This window comes from Serinus canaria, chromosome 4A (genome assembly GCF_022539315.1).
Source record: "Serinus canaria isolate serCan28SL12 chromosome 4A, serCan2020, whole genome shotgun sequence".
Taxonomy (NCBI): domain Eukaryota; kingdom Metazoa; phylum Chordata; class Aves; order Passeriformes; family Fringillidae; genus Serinus; species Serinus canaria.
In genome coordinates, this window is record NC_066318.1 from 17,558,849 (window position 1) to 17,574,708 (window position 15,860).

At 45.9% G+C, this 15,860-nt stretch overlaps 1 protein-coding gene across 1 annotated transcript; it reads left to right on the forward strand.

Moving 5' to 3' along the window:
* Positions 1 to 3,130: 3,130 nt before the first annotated feature.
* On the forward strand, positions 3,131 to 15,307 carry LOC103816333 (ras-like protein family member 11A-like). Its single transcript, XM_009090287.4, has 4 exons — positions 3,131 to 4,065; positions 5,394 to 5,450; positions 7,716 to 7,798; positions 12,637 to 15,307. The coding sequence occupies exons 1-4, from the start codon at positions 3,921 to 3,923 to the stop codon at positions 13,102 to 13,104; spliced, it is 753 nt and encodes a 250-aa protein (XP_009088535.1). The 5' UTR covers positions 3,131 to 3,920; the 3' UTR covers positions 13,105 to 15,307.
* Positions 15,308 to 15,860: the final 553 nt, after the last annotated feature.

The following is a 15,860-nucleotide window of genomic DNA, read 5'->3' on the forward strand; positions in this document are numbered from 1 at the left end:
GGTGCTTCCAAGACAATTTCTGTTGAACGCAGTGTCAGAAGTGACCTTTGGCCCCCAAGTTTGCCACAAGGAGGGACAGAGAGAGCTGCAGGGATCAATTCTTGTTGGTTGGAGTCACTTCATGGGGGTGTGCACGAGCTGCCAGCCAGGAGTTCTATCTCAGCACCTGCCACAGCCCCTGGCACTTTCCCACAGCCACAATTCCCACTTCTGCTCCAAAACCAGCCCTGTTTCTCCTTCCAAGTCCCCCTAACATCAATATATTCTATGAAAGATGTACCAGAGGCAAATGTAATGGTTACAAATGGAGTTCTGGAGGAAAAATCATTTCTGCAGAGCTAGGCAGAAGGAGAAACATTTCTCCAACATGCTGGGACCTTAGCAAGGTCTCTCTGGCTCTGCTCATCTCTTATTCCTTTTGTACAATGTGTGAGGAATAATTACAGCCAGTTTTAAAGCACTCTGACATCCTCTTGTGACGGGCACTCTGGTCATGGCAAATACTTTTATTTTTAGCAAGCTTCGTCTCTGAAAATGTGTAGGAGGGCCAACAACAATATAAATAGAAAATCTTCTAACAAACAGAGCCAAAAGCAACACAGAGCAGTAAATAAATCTGTAAAAAATTTGGTGTGGAAATAACAATCTCTGTGCACCATGCAAAGGCACAAATCTTTGCATGAGCAACCCAAGGGGTGGTAAAGTGAAACCTCCACAACCATCCAATGTTTCCAAAGTCGCTCTCAGTTTTGCAAACATTCCCCCTCTAATTTAAGCTATTGTTTTTCCAAGAGAATTAGAATTTAAAACATGAGGGTTTTAGCTAAATATAAGTCCATTGTGCACAAACAATTAATATCTCCTTTAAAAACAATGTTATTCCACATGCCAAGGGTTACACAACCTCAGAGAGTGTGAATCCTTCTGAGTGCCTTCACTCCCTGGAAAGGCTGCTCTGGCAATCTAGAAAATCAGACAAGGACCATGTCTGAAAACCTCTGGGTTTGATTCTGCATTTTACTTGAATCCTTTCTGAATTAAAGCCTCCAAGCTGAGAGGAGAGGGGAGCTTGAGAGCAGATTGAAAACTCTGGGAGAATGCACAGCTTTTTTATTTGTACTAAAAGCCCTCCTCTCTGCTCAGAGATTCCTGCACGTGGTGGAACAAGATCTGGGGAGAAGCACAAGAAGCCAGGGCTGGTGCAGAAGAAATTAATATTGAACCATATCAGCAAAGGAACTCTAACTTCACTGCTCTGCTTCCAACATGCAGCCTGAAACTGCTTTCACATTTGTTTTAAGCAACCAGAAGCCCTCAGAGCTGCCAAAAGCAGCAGTTTGACATTTCCTGCAGCACTGCTGTCTCATTCCTGCCCCCACACATCCCCTCTCCCGTGTCAGCAGCAGATCCAGCCCTGCAAGCACATGGAGCAGCTTCCCTGCCCCTCCTCACACAGCAGCAGCTGCTCCTTGCCCCTGCTTGGGACTCCTGATTTTCGAGTGCCACATCCAAGCTCAGCATCCTTTGAGCACAGTTTGCATTCTTTGGGTCTGCCTCACATTCATCCAGGCCAAAGCTCACCCTCCATGTGCCTCTGACTCCCTCTGTGCTCCTCAGCACCACATTTGGTTACACAAAATTATTTTAACTTTTTTTTTTCAGTTGAATGTGCCTCCCTCTTGGAGCAAGCCAGCAGAGCTGTTTTCTGCTAGAAATGTCTTTGCTCGTATAGAATATTCTTCATGGTCTTTCTGAACTTATCTGGCTTTTTTTTTCCTGGGCTGGAGCTCTTCTGGCCACCTAGGAGCTGACAGATCTATGACTGTTTGGTTTTGGAGGAGGACTATTGTGATGAATGGTTTTATATTACTCACTAACATATGCTTTTAATAGCAAATGGGAACAAAGGATCCAGCACTCAGAGAGGCAGACAGTGACTTACTGCTGCTAACTAATCCCAAATTTATCACTGTCCTGCTCAATAACACATTTCAAAGTGCTGCCCTATTAATTGACCACAAGATTTTGAGCTTTTTTCCTATTTCTCCTCTAATTTTGCCTCTTCTTACAAAACTAATGTGAGATTAAAGCACCCCGGTAAAGAAATTTCCTGGAAAAGATTTTGTTTTTCTCAAGTGTTTGGCATTTTGCAAAAATCTGGAAGCAAATTGACACTGGAAGATTTGCAAACCATTCCCACAGGAGCCATGTCCCAAAAGACAGAGGATCCAGCAGCTCCCTCCCAGTTCCCTGAGCTGCATCAGCCTCCAGACTCTTCTTCCTCCTCTTCATCAGCTGCCAGCATGGTCAAAGGAGCAATGCTGGGAACTTGCAGAGCATCACTGCACAAATTCTGCTGCACAATGAGGTTTCAGAGGGGAAAGAGAACCTTGGAAAGGGGACACGTCCATAAATCTTGAGATTCTTGTGCTGATTTCACTGCACTGCTGAGCCCCAGGGCTGGATTTTCCTCAGGGCAGTTCATGTCTTGTGAAGATGCTGGTGTGGAAGCTGGGATGGGTGCTTTGGGAAGGGGCAGTCATCCAGAGCCCTGCCCTGATTTCCCATCCCCTGGGAACCCAGGCTGGCTCTGGAGCCTGCTGGGGAGGGCTCAGGTGTGTGCTGTGGGTCAGAGCTGAGCCGTGAGAGCTGCTGGGCACAGAGAACCGTTTTGGTGGCTGCAGCCTCCTCAGAGTGAGCCAAGCCCATCTCCTGCCTGCAGAGAATCTGCATGCCCAGGTCTCCATGAGCTCTGGGAGTTTATCTTGCTCTCCATTCCCATCCACATCTCCCACACAGCCTGACAGAGTCCATGTCCCAGCCTCGCCTCTGCTCCCTTCTGAGAAGCCTTCCAAAGACGAAAGCTCCAACTAGACTATTTTTTAAAGTTTAATTTACATCTGTTTTGGATTATTTGCAGTTCTGCTTTATCTGGGTCACTCCTTCCCCTGTGTTCTTCCCTCCCTGCTATCCCAGAGCGCTGAGAGCTGATTGTAGCCAGTGTTCAGTTCAGGCCGTCATCGCACAGACCCTGCCAGCTGCCCTAAAACCCCACTCAGTTTTCCTAGAGAAGCCATTCTCTCCTCATTCTTCCCTCTGGAAGCCGCCCAGCCCCAGTCTGTCAGCAGCCCCAGATTCCCTTCCCGCGTTGGCAGAGCCCGCAGTGTCCCACCCCAACGCTGCCCCACGCTCCTGCCGCCCTTCAGGACTCACAAAGCACCGGATCAAATGTATCCCGGGGGATTCACGGGATGTCAGCTGGGATTTTGGAATATCCCACAGCTGCCCGAAAGCTCTGAGGGGGGATGGAAGTGTTTATTATCCTGAAGAGCGGGGTGCCATGGGCTGCGGGGCTCTGGAGGGGCAGCACACAATGAAGGGCCCGGGGAGAACAACAGAGCGCGGGGCTGGGGCCACGGAAAGGGCGAAGGACCCGGACAGGCAGAACAGGATTATTCACGGCCGAATTAGAGGAGAGCACGGCCGTGACCGCACCGCGCTCCAAGCGCTCCCGTGACGGCTGCAAAGCCCCGAAATCGGGGTTTGAGCAGGCGGGCAGGGGCAGCGCCCGGAGCGGGCCCGGGGAGGGCCGTGAGGGGAGGGCCGTGAGGGGCGAGCGGCAGGCGCGGCCCGCTCGGGGCCGGGGCAGGAATGTCCCGCTGCCCTCGCCATTGGCTGCGGGCTGCCGGAGTCAGCTTTCACGGGGGCCGATCAAAAAGTTCCCTTCGGCTCTGCGAAGTCGCTGTCTGAGCAGAGGCAGCGGCTGCAAGAGGCCGGGCGCTCTCGCGTTCCTCGGGAGAACGCCTGCAGTGGGATGAGAGCGCTTCTCGCTGCCGGTAGAGCCGGGCGAGGACGGGCGCCGCGGAGCCGCGCTCCTGCTTTTCTCCCGCAGCCCGGCCCGAGCAGCCATCCCTTCTGGCATGCTACTCATCCCTGAGCACACGATGTCTCAGTACTCCACCAACTTCCTGCTGCTGCCCATCCCGGAGTACCCCGTGCTGGACTGCGCGCCCAACAAAATCATCAAGCTGGTGGTGCTGGGCGGCAGCGGCGTGGGCAAGACAGGTAAGGCACAGGTGTGTGCCCTGCTTTCCTTCCCTGCTCCTTCGCTGCCAGACACACCCAAACTAGCGAAATTAACCGCAGCTTAGCTATTTCCATTTGCTTTTCTTTTCTTTCTTTTTTTTCTTTCTTTTTTTTTCTTTTTTTTTTTTTTTTAAGAAAAGGCATAGGAGAATTTGTAAGAGTTCCTGTAGATGCGTGAGAAGCCAACATGAGCCAGCAGCGAGTTTTGCACTCACAAATGCTTCTAGCTGTTCTTGAACAAATTATTTAATTGTAGCTAAATTTCCACACCCCAAAAGGTGGCTTTTATCCTCCTGCTGTGTTTTATGCTCTGCAGACAAATCACAGCATACAAGATGTGTCTTTATTATTCTCCAAAGGAGAGAGGAAGAAAAGAGGTTAGAGGGAGCACTGTTGAATATCTGGTCCATGATTTCAGGAATTATGAAAAGCAGATTTATTTATTACATCTGTGGTTCCACGGGATTCAGCAAAATGTTTGTTTTGGCTTTGAAGCAGCCACATCTTCATATTATTTTTAAATAGTTTCTTGAAGACAGCTGCACAGGCTATTTCATTTAAGGGTGTTAAAGGATGACCCTGTATCACTGTGAGAAAAATTATTGCTTGAAATGAAATCTATTATGAAATAACGTTGCTTGCAGAATAAGACATTTAACTCTTAATTAAGTCTTGTTGCAAGTTACTGGGAATCTACTGAGATCAAAGCACCACAGGAATACAAGTTACTGTTGCCATGATGGGATTTAAATGTTTTATGCAGAAAAAGGAAAATGTTCTTATCAAAGAGTTTAAGAAAGCAGCTCAGGTTAAGGTGCTCCAGCATGACCCAAGGGTGCAGAGCACATGGGTTTGTTTGCTGGGTGTGATTAGATATCACTAATGGGTTTTGTGAGAGGTTTAAGGTTGGAAAGAACCACTCCATCCATCAGCCTCACTTCTTGCATGACAGAAAATGCTTACATTTGGATTAGCTGCAGTCTACTGGCTTGTTACTCTTCTCCTAAATTATTTCAGAGCAAAGGACAGATTGTTTTACCTGCAGTCACAGGGAAACAACCTCCTGAATCCCAGGGCTCATTTCCAACCCAAGCTGTGCAAAACTCTGTGTTGGGTATCCCAGGCTGGCCCCAGATCTTTGTCTGTGAGAGTTGAGAGCAGCACTTGCAGAGCAACACGTGAGCAAGGCAGAGATTAACTTGGCTCCATGTGAGACTCCTTCCTGCAGGAGGATGCCACAGGAGCTGGGCAGGATGGCTCAGGGCTCTCTCTCACTAAGGACCCACCTTTCTGTCACTGTTTTGCAGCCCTGGTCGTGCGCTTCCTCACCAAGAGGTTTATTGGGGACTACGAAGCCAACACTGGTGAGTTCTGCTCTTCCCAGCAGCACTGCAGGGAGCTGGGAAAGAAATCCTCTCTGGTTTGTGACTGGTGCACGTTTCAGGGAAGCCAAGTGGTGTTAGATGTCCATAAGGTGCATATTTTCAGTTAATAGCCTCGAGCTATGAAAGCAGTAAATCAAAGGCTCATTATTTATGATCCTTTCAGCTGTTTTTTTTTCCCCAAGTTGATGGAAAAGGATCAGAGTAAAAGGTTTGCTTGGGGACGTACCTATAGTGAAACACAGGCTCAAGGAACAACCTACACATCAACTAAACCATGGAAACCCAGTGCTGCTCCCCCTGCAACCCCAGGGAAGGCAGAGGAATTCTGAGGAGTGTAAATGCAGTTCAGAACCTTTTCTGTGCATTCCCTTTATTTCAGGGGCTATTATAAGCAGGGAAACCTTGAAATTGTAACCACCTCTCCATAAGACAGCAACCATTCATTCCTCATTTAATCCAGAGGGTGTGTTCATGTGTGTTCCAGGCAAACACTGACTGATTTGGCCACTGTTGTAGGATGGATCCATGTACCCCCCCCATGTTCACCCCTAATGCACACCCCATACATTGGCCACCTCACAGTTTTGGGGTGAAAGTGGGCAGAATTCAGAAAATGCTTCACTTTGGAGACTTTGGAGATGCTTGCTGAGCTCAGGATGAAGAGGGAGCAGCACGAGACACCTTTGATCTGAGGAAATGCACTCTGAAAGCTCCTCCTTCCAGCTCCCCCTCCCTGACCCCGAGTAACCCTGATGCTTGGCTGCACTTTTGCTCCTTTTCTTCTGTCACCTCTTCTCTGGGAGGCTGTACATCAAGTGAGAGCTGGGAGCTGTGCAGTGATTGCTGCCAGAGCAGTGCTGGGAGCCACATGCTTTTCCCATTAAGCTCCCAGGGCCATGGCCATGCTGCAGGAGAGGTGAATATTCTAGCAGTAAGGAACAGGTGGCAGTGATTGCCCTTGGGGTCACTCAGCCCTGCTTGTCCTTGTGCCAGGCATCACTGGCAGAGCAGGGGCAGCACTTGCTCTTTGTTCTGCAGGGCATCATGGAATGGGACCATAGGGCTGTCTGGTCTTGGTGTAGGGGTGCAGTGTCTTCTCATCAAAGCACCTTTAAATCAGGGCTGGTTTTAAATACAAACCAAATCCCACCAGGGCTGGATCCCCTCACAGTATTAAACCATGATATGATAATGTGGGATACAGTGCTGAATTGCCTTGTGCTGAAAATGCTCTGTGAGCTCAGGCTTTTTTCCACTGGAATAAAATCACTTGTTTCCTTGAAACAAAGCTGATTTTCAGAAGTGAGGGCATTACTGTCACTAGCTGGGCTCCCTGTTAATGTGAATTCCTTGCTCTCCAGTGGGTGGATTTCTCCACGTCTGACATTGTTCTGGAGGCAGCAGTGACAATTGTACTGGGGCAGGACAGAAGGGCTGCACACAACAGATGTGGATTAGCATTTCCTCACAGTCCCACGTGACTCGTGTTAAGTTCTAAAGAAAAATGATGATGACAGCCACCTCTGAAGCTGTCCTTGTCACAACCACAGAGAGTTCACAAGATCAAGACTTAAATTTTCATTGTCATTTAACTCAGCTGCAGTAACAAAATGAAGTTCGAGCCCAGGATAGCAGTGGTTAGATCAGAGCTAGATCAGGCCTAGGTGGGTAGAACTGGTACTTGCCTGTGAATATGTGTTCTCCAGATTAACCAAAGTCAGGTTTAAAGTGTCCAGTCTTTGGGGATTTCAACCAAGCTCTAAACCACACAAACCCCAAAGAGCACCTGGGGGATTTGTGTATGGTCACTCACTCTGTGTCCAAAACTGGAGCACTTTTTAAAAGGCATTCATAAAAATGCAGCAAGAAACACTCACTCCTTTCACCAGCTTCACCTGGATGTCTTCGTTTGTGATTATAAAAGTGAACTGCACTTCTATTTAAAGTTGACAATATGGACTGGAAACTTGAGTAGGATCTATGTGCCCACTTTGTGTGTGTGACTCAATCCTGAGTGGCCCTTTCCAGCCCTTCATGTGCCTTCAGGACATGTCCCCACACAGCAAACACAACCCCACTCAGCTGAGCAAACAGCCACACAAACACCCCAGGCCAGTCACTTTCCTACAGGCAGCTCACATCCTGAACCTCAAAGCTCTGCATTTCAACAGTCCCATTTCACCTTTCCTTTGTCATTTTTGTTCCCTGGTACAGTCCCTGACTTATATCTTCCTTCTCCCCTAGGTGCTTTGTATTCCAGGAAGTTCACCATAGATGGGGAGCAGATCTCTCTGCAGGTCCAGGACACTCCCTTTGTCTCATTGGAGGTAAAACAACTGCTCTGTGCTTTTCAACACACTTCTGTCTTATGTTTATTGCCAGCACTTCCATCTGTAATTAACTCTGCTTAGCAGCAGGAAAATACCTGGGCTCAAACCCAAGACTAATCAAGGTACCTTAAACTCCACCAAAATGAGCTCTTGAAGGTGTTAAATCAGGCTCCTTCAGGAGTAAGCCAAAATTAAAACAATTTTATTTCCAACACATTACTAAACAGCAGTAAAATCACAATCTGGTTCCCTCCTGCCAGCAGCTTGATTGTTTTATTTTCTGTCAAGTGGTTTCTGTCTCTGCATGGCAGGAAACTCACCTGCCCAGAGGCCCAGCTGGTTCAGCTTGGACCTTCCTCCCCATCCAAAGTCTTTCACATTTAGAGAAGTGTTTCTTTCCAAGGGACCAGGCTTCACAGCTGTCATTTCCAGCTATGGTGATTTATCCTGCTTTCCTCGCTCTTGGTTTTAAATGTAATTAATTCCTGTTTTTTTAAGGTGTTAGCATTTATCACACTCCTTTTTCTATCAATGTTCTAGACAGTTTGACTCGATGATATTAATGACCTTTTCCAATCTTAAGGATTTGATGATTCTATTGTGATATTAAAGACCTTTTCCAATCCTAAGGATTTGATGATTCTAGTATATTCTAGATTTAATATTCTACCAGAAACCTCTTTCTAGAAATATTTTTCCAAGCAGGATTTATGCTGTCTCTCCTTGAAGATCTGTTTCACGTGCAGAACAAGAGGATAGTGTCAAAGCAACAGGAAATGTAGTGAAATTTGGGGTTACATGAATGGTGGAAATCTCATGAGTTCCTACAGAACAGCAGAGATTTCTTTTAAAATCAGGTATTCTCATTGCATCACCTATGTATGGCCTTAACCTCAGACTAAACTTAGATTTGGCCAATATATGTTGGGATGGGAGCACCACCTTCTCTCCTCGTGTGCCAGGCTGCCTGGACAGCTCTGCACCCTTGTTTTACCTTCACAGAGCCACCTGTGCATCTCTTTGCCACGGGACTCTTCCACCCTGAATTCATAGGAGGGAATAAGCAAAGCTCCAATTCCCAAAGTTCCATTTCCAGCTTCTCTTCCTGGAAGTGGGAAAGCTCTGGTGCAATCCCACTCTGCTGTGCTGGGTGCACAGAGCAGAGGGCAGGAGCCCTCATCTGCTCTGCACACTCAGAAGCAAACAAAAGCTGCAGTGGAAGCTCTCCAAATATTCAAGTGGGATTTACCAGCACAAAGGCCTTGCCAGCTTGCCCTGCAGAGAGGAGCTGGGGGGTGATTGGGAACCACTGGGGTTGCCTGATAAACACTAAACAAAGGGAATCCCCTCTCTCTCTTCTGTCCCGTGGAAAAAGGAGGGATTGGAATCATTTAACTCCTGTTTTCAGACCGCATAGATGCTATTTTACTGTTTAAAGCTGTGTCCTACAGTCCAGTGACTCCAGAGCTGCACAAAATTTAGTCAAGCCTACAGCTGAGGTTTCTTAGTCAGAAATTATTTTAAATTAGTTAGAAAGGAGTTTCATTTTCTTTGTCCCAGTCCAAGGTCTGTGCTGTTCCAAGATCTCCCACAGAAACCCTTATCTCCCCCTGTGTCTGTTTGCTTCAAATGGTAAATCTGCAAGAATTGAAGGGACAGAACAGGTTAAGACTGAGAAAATGATGGATTTTTAATTAAAATTCTAAAGGAAGAGAGTTTCCTGCACTTGGCAGGCTGGGTACAAGGTTCCAGGAGGAAATCATGTGGAAACCCTCAGGATTCAAGCCCCCAGAAATGTGAAATTGTAAGAGAGAAACAGAAGCAGATGAGTGGTTTTGTTGGGTGATTCATTGCTGCTTGGCCTGTACACTGCAAAAGCCTGTGTGTTTCAAAATTCATTCTGGAGCAGAGATTTCCATTTAAAAAGTAGCCCATTAACCTTTGATTTCCTGAATAAAGCATTCCACTTGGGATTATCCATCCATCCATCTCACTGCTGGGTGGGCCTAGCTGGAGTGAGGGAGAATTTCTGCTCTTAGGGCTCTCTGAATGTGCACCTTCTGCAAACCCATTTTCAAAGCTTGCCAGTGCAATTAGTTCCTCTTTTTTTTTTTTTTTTTTGGCCATGAAAGGGTTTTGCTAGTGAAAAGAGGCTTCCAGGACATGGAGAGTGGCTAATTATCCCCAGACTGGCTACAGCCCAGACCCCAACAGTGCAAATTGCCCTTCTTCCCACAGCCTGCCCCAGCCTGGCTGGAGTTCACTCTCATTAACCTTTCCAGCAAGGCTGTGGGGAGGATCCCTCTGCATCATTCTGCTTTGGGGTTTGAGGGGTTTGGGGAGGAGTGATAAGAGCAGCTGATAACCAATGTCATTGCTCACAGGATTTAGCTATGAGCTGGCAAGGACAAAGAACCTCAAGGTGTGATGAGCCAGTGTCTCTGAGGGCAATAATGAAATATTTACAAAGGGCACTTGGCTGGCAGAACTCCTGGGTAAACTGGGGAAAACTTTAAGCCTAATTTACACTCTGACCCTCCAGAAATTCTGCTTCCTCCTCCTCACAGAAGAGCTTGTCAGTAGTTCTTTTACTGTCTGATCTACCAGAAGAAAACTGATCAGTTTTACTCATTTTTTTCCACCTCTGCTCTCTGAAGTTAGGCTTTATCAATCATGTTTAGGTCTAAATAAAAGTGATCTGTCTGGAGAGAGTGCTAAGCACTAAATTCTCCCTGTTAGAATTAATGTCAATGGCAGATATGTATTCTATAGATTAATAGATAATGAAATGTGTTTTCTATTAGTCTTACTGAAGTTGATGAAAATTTCTTGGGTAGAATTTAGCAACAACAATAAAAAATTGAGCACTCTATTTATCATGTTGAATTCCCCTTAAAATATACAATTTCTACCAGCTTCATGAAGAGCTGTACAGAGAATATGCTTGTTATATAAAATACAACATAAATAAAGGACATTAAAAAGGATAGGATAAAGGATATTTTAAAAAATTACAGTGTTGTAGAAATGTAATATTGACAGGAGTGACAGTTCTTCCAAAGCAAGGAGGCTGCAGCAGGGATCTCCCTCTCTGGCTGGGTTATCCCTGTCCCAGTAGGGATAACAAAGAGGAGAGGATTAGCTGGAAATAGCTTCATCCTGACAAGTGAGCTGATCTCTTTTCAAGCCCACAGTGCTGCTTTCAGCTTTGTAGTCCCAGAGCTGGTGGTTGTTGGGGCTCTAAATAGGAGGGGTGATGGACTCAAGAAATGTGTGACCAGAAAAAAAGTGATATAAACCCATTACTGCTCCACAAATTACCAGTGAGATTTCAGCTGATTTTCAGTTCCAGTCATTGGTTCTTGGTAACCAATTACTTTTTTTCAAAAGAACTTTGCCTCTGACTATCTAGAGACCTGCAAGGCAGGAAAACCTGGCAGGCTTCACCAAGCAGAGTTAGTGAGAGCCTCTGTCCATGGAGACCTTGAATAAAGAATTGGAAAAAGCCCTAAAAGTCACCTGGGGGGACAGCTGTTCACTTGTCAGGCTGTGACAAACCTGATGGATTTTTAGTGCTCTTACTGTGCCTATCAGTTTTTTTCCATAATAAGAGATTGAGTTTCTGACTGGTTGGGTAGAAGAGAATTCAGAACTAACTTTTCAAAGCAGTATTTTGGCTTTTCTCTTCAACCAATTTGCTCTGACCTCTCTCCACTCCACATTACTGCTTTCCTGTAGTATGGGATGAGAGGATCATGGAATCAGTGAGGCTGGAAAAGGAGGAAGGAGTCCAACCCATGACTGATCCCCACCTTGCACCGAGTGCCACATCCAGTCATTCCTTGGACACCTCCAGGGATGAGGACTCCAAACCTCCCTAGGCAGCCCCTGCCACTGCCTGACCACCCTTTCCATGGAGAAACTCCTCCTGATATCCACCCTAAACCTCCCCTGGTGCAGTGAGGTGTTTCCTCTTGTCCTGTCCCTGGGAGCAGAGCCTGGCTCACACTCGGCTACAATGACCAGGTGTGGGTGCTACAGCCTGGTCAGAGTGAGAAAATGGGTTTTGTTTTCTCTCAGTGGAGTTGTGAGACTTCTTAGGGAGTCATAGAAACGATGATAACTTGTTAGTATAAACAACCTGCAGGTGGTGTTTTTCTGCTGAGTTTTCCTGTCCTTCTCAAGGACTGTTAGTGAGGAAGATGTTTTGTTAGCCAATCAAGTAGAATGTGTCAAATCTGTTTATAAAAGAGAGGATTTTTGTATTAAACATTCTTCTCCTGCAAGTCAGCCTTTGAGTGAATTTGTGTCATTTCTGGCTCAACGGTGACAACTGGGTCCCCCCAGAATCTCCTTTTCTCTGTTGTCATCTTATCTCAGGGGTTCCATACTGTTGTCTCCTTATCACAAAGGTTTCATACCCTCTTGGTGTTTCTCGTGGGCAGCTCCTCCAAGCACTGGCTCTTTCTTCTTCACAAAGCAGCCACCTAACTCCAGTTCCCTTCTCACCCAGCCACCCCCTCTCTTTTATAGCTCTCTTCTTCTCACTGGTTACAGCTGTGGCCTGGTAAAGTCAGGCCTGCTCCTAATCTTTGATAATTGGCTCAGCTGCAACTCCTTAGGGGTAAGGTTACTTTCTACACTATCTTTATTTTCTTAGATTCTATCCCCCTACTTTTCTCCAGGCTGGACAAGCCAGCACAGTGCTACCAACACCGGGAATTTTCCTGGTACCTCCAGAGAGGTTTCTGGGAGTCCATTAACAAACAGGCCCGTGCTCAGATCCAGCTCTGTCTGGAGCTGATTCCTGATGTGCAAATCCCCTTGTTTTGCAGGATGACACAGACAGCATCTGCTGCCAGGAGCAGATAAACCGCTCCATCTACTGGGCCGACGGCTTCGTGTTCGTGTTCTCCATCACGGACTACGAGAGCTTCCGCCTGCTGCGCCCGCTGCACCAGCACATCCGCAGGATCCACCCCAACGCCAACATCCCCCTGCTGCTCATGGCCAACAAGGGCGACCTGCTGCGGGCCAGGCAGGTGTCCTCCAAGGAGGGGCTGCAGCTGGCCACCGAGCTGGGCGGCACCTACTGCGAGGTGTCGGCGCGGGAGAGCTGCGAGGGCGTGCACGAGGCCTTCCAGCAGCTGTGCCAGGAGCTCAGCAGGAGCGGCAGCAGCTGCAACGGGGAGAAGAGGAGAGGTCTCCACCTGGTGCGGCCCAAGTCGCCCAACATGCAGGACTTGAAGAGGCGTTTGAAGCAGGCTCTGACTTCCAAAGGCAAATCTGCCACCACGCTTTGATGCGCCCGCCCGGGAATTGTGTTCTGGAGCCCTGGGTAAAGGGGCAACAAGCTGGGAAAAAGGGGCATCAGTTCAGCCATCAGGTTGTGTGAGACTCTCAGGTCCTGTGAGAGACTCTTTCCTTTGGTCTTCACATCTTCCTCAAAAAGCCCCTGCTCGTTCAGCAAAGGAACTTGCAGAATTTGCTCTCTAGGGCAAGGATTTCAAAACTGTGGTTCAAAAAAGAGATCGTCCCAAATTCATTCTTTTTGTTTCTTTTTGGGAAGGGGTGCAGTCAAACATCTTGGTGTTAAAAAGTGGGTTTTGCTAATGAAAATAATGAAAGCCTACTTTTAAGAGATGTGACTTCCCTTGGGGATGGTTGTGTTCCCAAACACAGGCAGTGAACTACAGCAGGGCACGAGGAGAGTGACGGGAGCTGTACTGAGCAAGAAAAATGGACCAGATCTGCTTCAGTGCAAGACTGGAAAATAAATGAATTAATTCATTTACAAGAAGAGCATAAATAGTGAAAAGTAATAATTGAAAGAAAGAGTTCTGAGCAATGGGGAGAGATTTGTTCATATGCAAATTTAAGCTTTACGATGTCTCTTTAAAGGGAGATTTTTTTAAAAATCACTATTTTTTCAGATTATTTTTGTTTAAAAGCACAGTGGCTGCTTCTGAAGGTGATTATTTGGGCTAAATACAAACTTGTGGCAGCGTTCTGTAGTCAGTTTCTCCATGGCATTTCTCATTTTTCTGAAGGTTTCTTACATGGCAAAGGGAAGAATGGATCAGAATGGTTTAAAACCTGCCAAAAAATGGGCTTCACTGATCAAGAGCAAGGAGGTCACCTAAACTCTTAATTTTTTTCCCCCAAACTAGTTAGACTTCAAGTTCAAAACACTTTTAAAGAAACAAAGCCTTCGCAAGAAACATATTTACATCATTAGGTTGTCCGGGGGCTTTTTAAGAAGAAAAGGTTTTATGGTGCCTGAAATTTTTGGCTTTGGGAATTCATTATTTTGTTGTTTGAGTGTTTGTTGTTAAACCCAGGCTTCCCTGAACAGCTCCCAGAGCATCCCAGCCTGTCAGGACAAATCCCAGTGGCAGCGTCTGGTTGTGCCTCAGCATGTCCAAGGATTTGGGGCTGCATCCTGTGAACTGATTTATGGAACCCGTACCAGCACAGGGAGCTCCCAGCACGCTCTTCTCAGTGACATGGGGAGGAACATGCTTGGACCATGCAAAATTCATGATGCACCAACCTCTTCTTCAAACAGAGAAGATGAGCAAGTCAAGGAATTGCTTCCATGAAATGAAGTCAAGCTCAGTGATTTATACTCAGGGACTCTGGAGGGAAACCCGAGTTTGATGGATATGGAAAAACACTCCCAGCTGCAGTTTCATCTGGCACAACTGAGCTAAATCAACCTTTTCCTCATTAGGAGCAGCAAAAATGGAAATGGAGTCTGATGAGTATTTGTATAGCTCAGGGCTTTAAAATGTACTTTGTATTTTTCATTTCACTGTATTAGACAGTTCTAGCCATGATTTTATCACCTGGATTTGCCTTATCTCCAGCTCACTTTCTGTTTTATTTATTGTTTTCCACAGCTGCTCATCTGAGAATGTCTTGTGTTCTGATTCATTTAAGAGTCTTTAATTCCCACAAATGCTCTGCACCTGGTTTTAAATTCAGTTTCAAGTGGTATTAGGAGGGGAAAAGTTGGATCATCCAAAAAGGGACTCAAATTATATCAGGGAATTTTTACTTTGGCTTATGCTTGATTAAAAATTTGGTGTTTGAGCAGTGTGATTAATCATCCCAGGCACTCTGGTATTTATGGCATGGAATTTCAATGTTTTAAATTAATAATAGCACAGCTCAAATATTGAATGTGAAATTCAATAACTCAAATATTGAATCTAGAGATTCAATGGCTCAAATATTGAGTCTAAAGATTCAATAACAAGAAATAGAACAGTTTGCCAGACACATAGAAATGGAAGTATTTTTGTGTTGGAAAAATGATCACCAGTACTGCTTAACAAGGGCTAAATTTGCTGAAGACATATTGCTGACATTGATTGGTTTGCAACTTCCTTCAGCTCAAATCCTTTCTAATTTGGGAAGAAATGTCACCAAAATTCAAACCTGTCAATATTTTAGTTTCATTAGTGATTAATAAAAACATACAAGGTCTTCCCTGAGTAGTGAATAGAATGGCTTCTTTATGTGTCACATATTTAAATATTCCTTGTTTACACTGAAATCTATTGTTTTCCCTTCTTGCAACCTAAGACACCCTGCTTTGGAAATATTCCTTATGCAAGGAAATATTCCTTATGCAGATAAGTATTCCCACATTCCTGTGAGGGGGTGGGGAAATGCTAAAGCCAAAAAAGATTGAAACATTTAAGTTTTCTCTTAGGTATTAACATATGGCAAAGATTTACTCTGCTACAGAAACTTTAGTATTTCCTTTGTTAATTGACCAGGAGTACAAATACTGGTTTTAAGCTGGGACTATCCATCTACAGAAGGCAATAAAGCTCACTGTTTTTATTTGGGGTGCAGCAGTGGAGCCCCAGGACACTTCACTGTGCCCCAGAGGCCAGGCTGAAGGGCAGCACAAAAAGCAGGGAGAAAAGAATGCTATAGAATGAAGTGCCTAAAAATAATCCTGTACGAGATCAAAGTTTAGTCATGTAGAACCTGATCCTGAATTAGAAACTTCAGGCTGCCAGGGGAAAACATGTATTCTACTGAA

Coding starts and splice junctions, on each gene's coding strand:
- LOC103816333 (XM_009090287.4), top strand. CDS start 3,921: ATGCTACTCATCCCTGAGCACACGATGTCTCAGTACTCCACCAACTTC. Junction 4,066..5,393: donor CAGCGGCGTGGGCAAGACAG/GTAAGGCACAGG, acceptor ACTGTTTTGCAG/CCCTGGTCGTGCGCTTCCTC. Junction 7,799..12,636: donor CTCCCTTTGTCTCATTGGAG/GTAAAACAACTG, acceptor CTTGTTTTGCAG/GATGACACAGACAGCATCTG.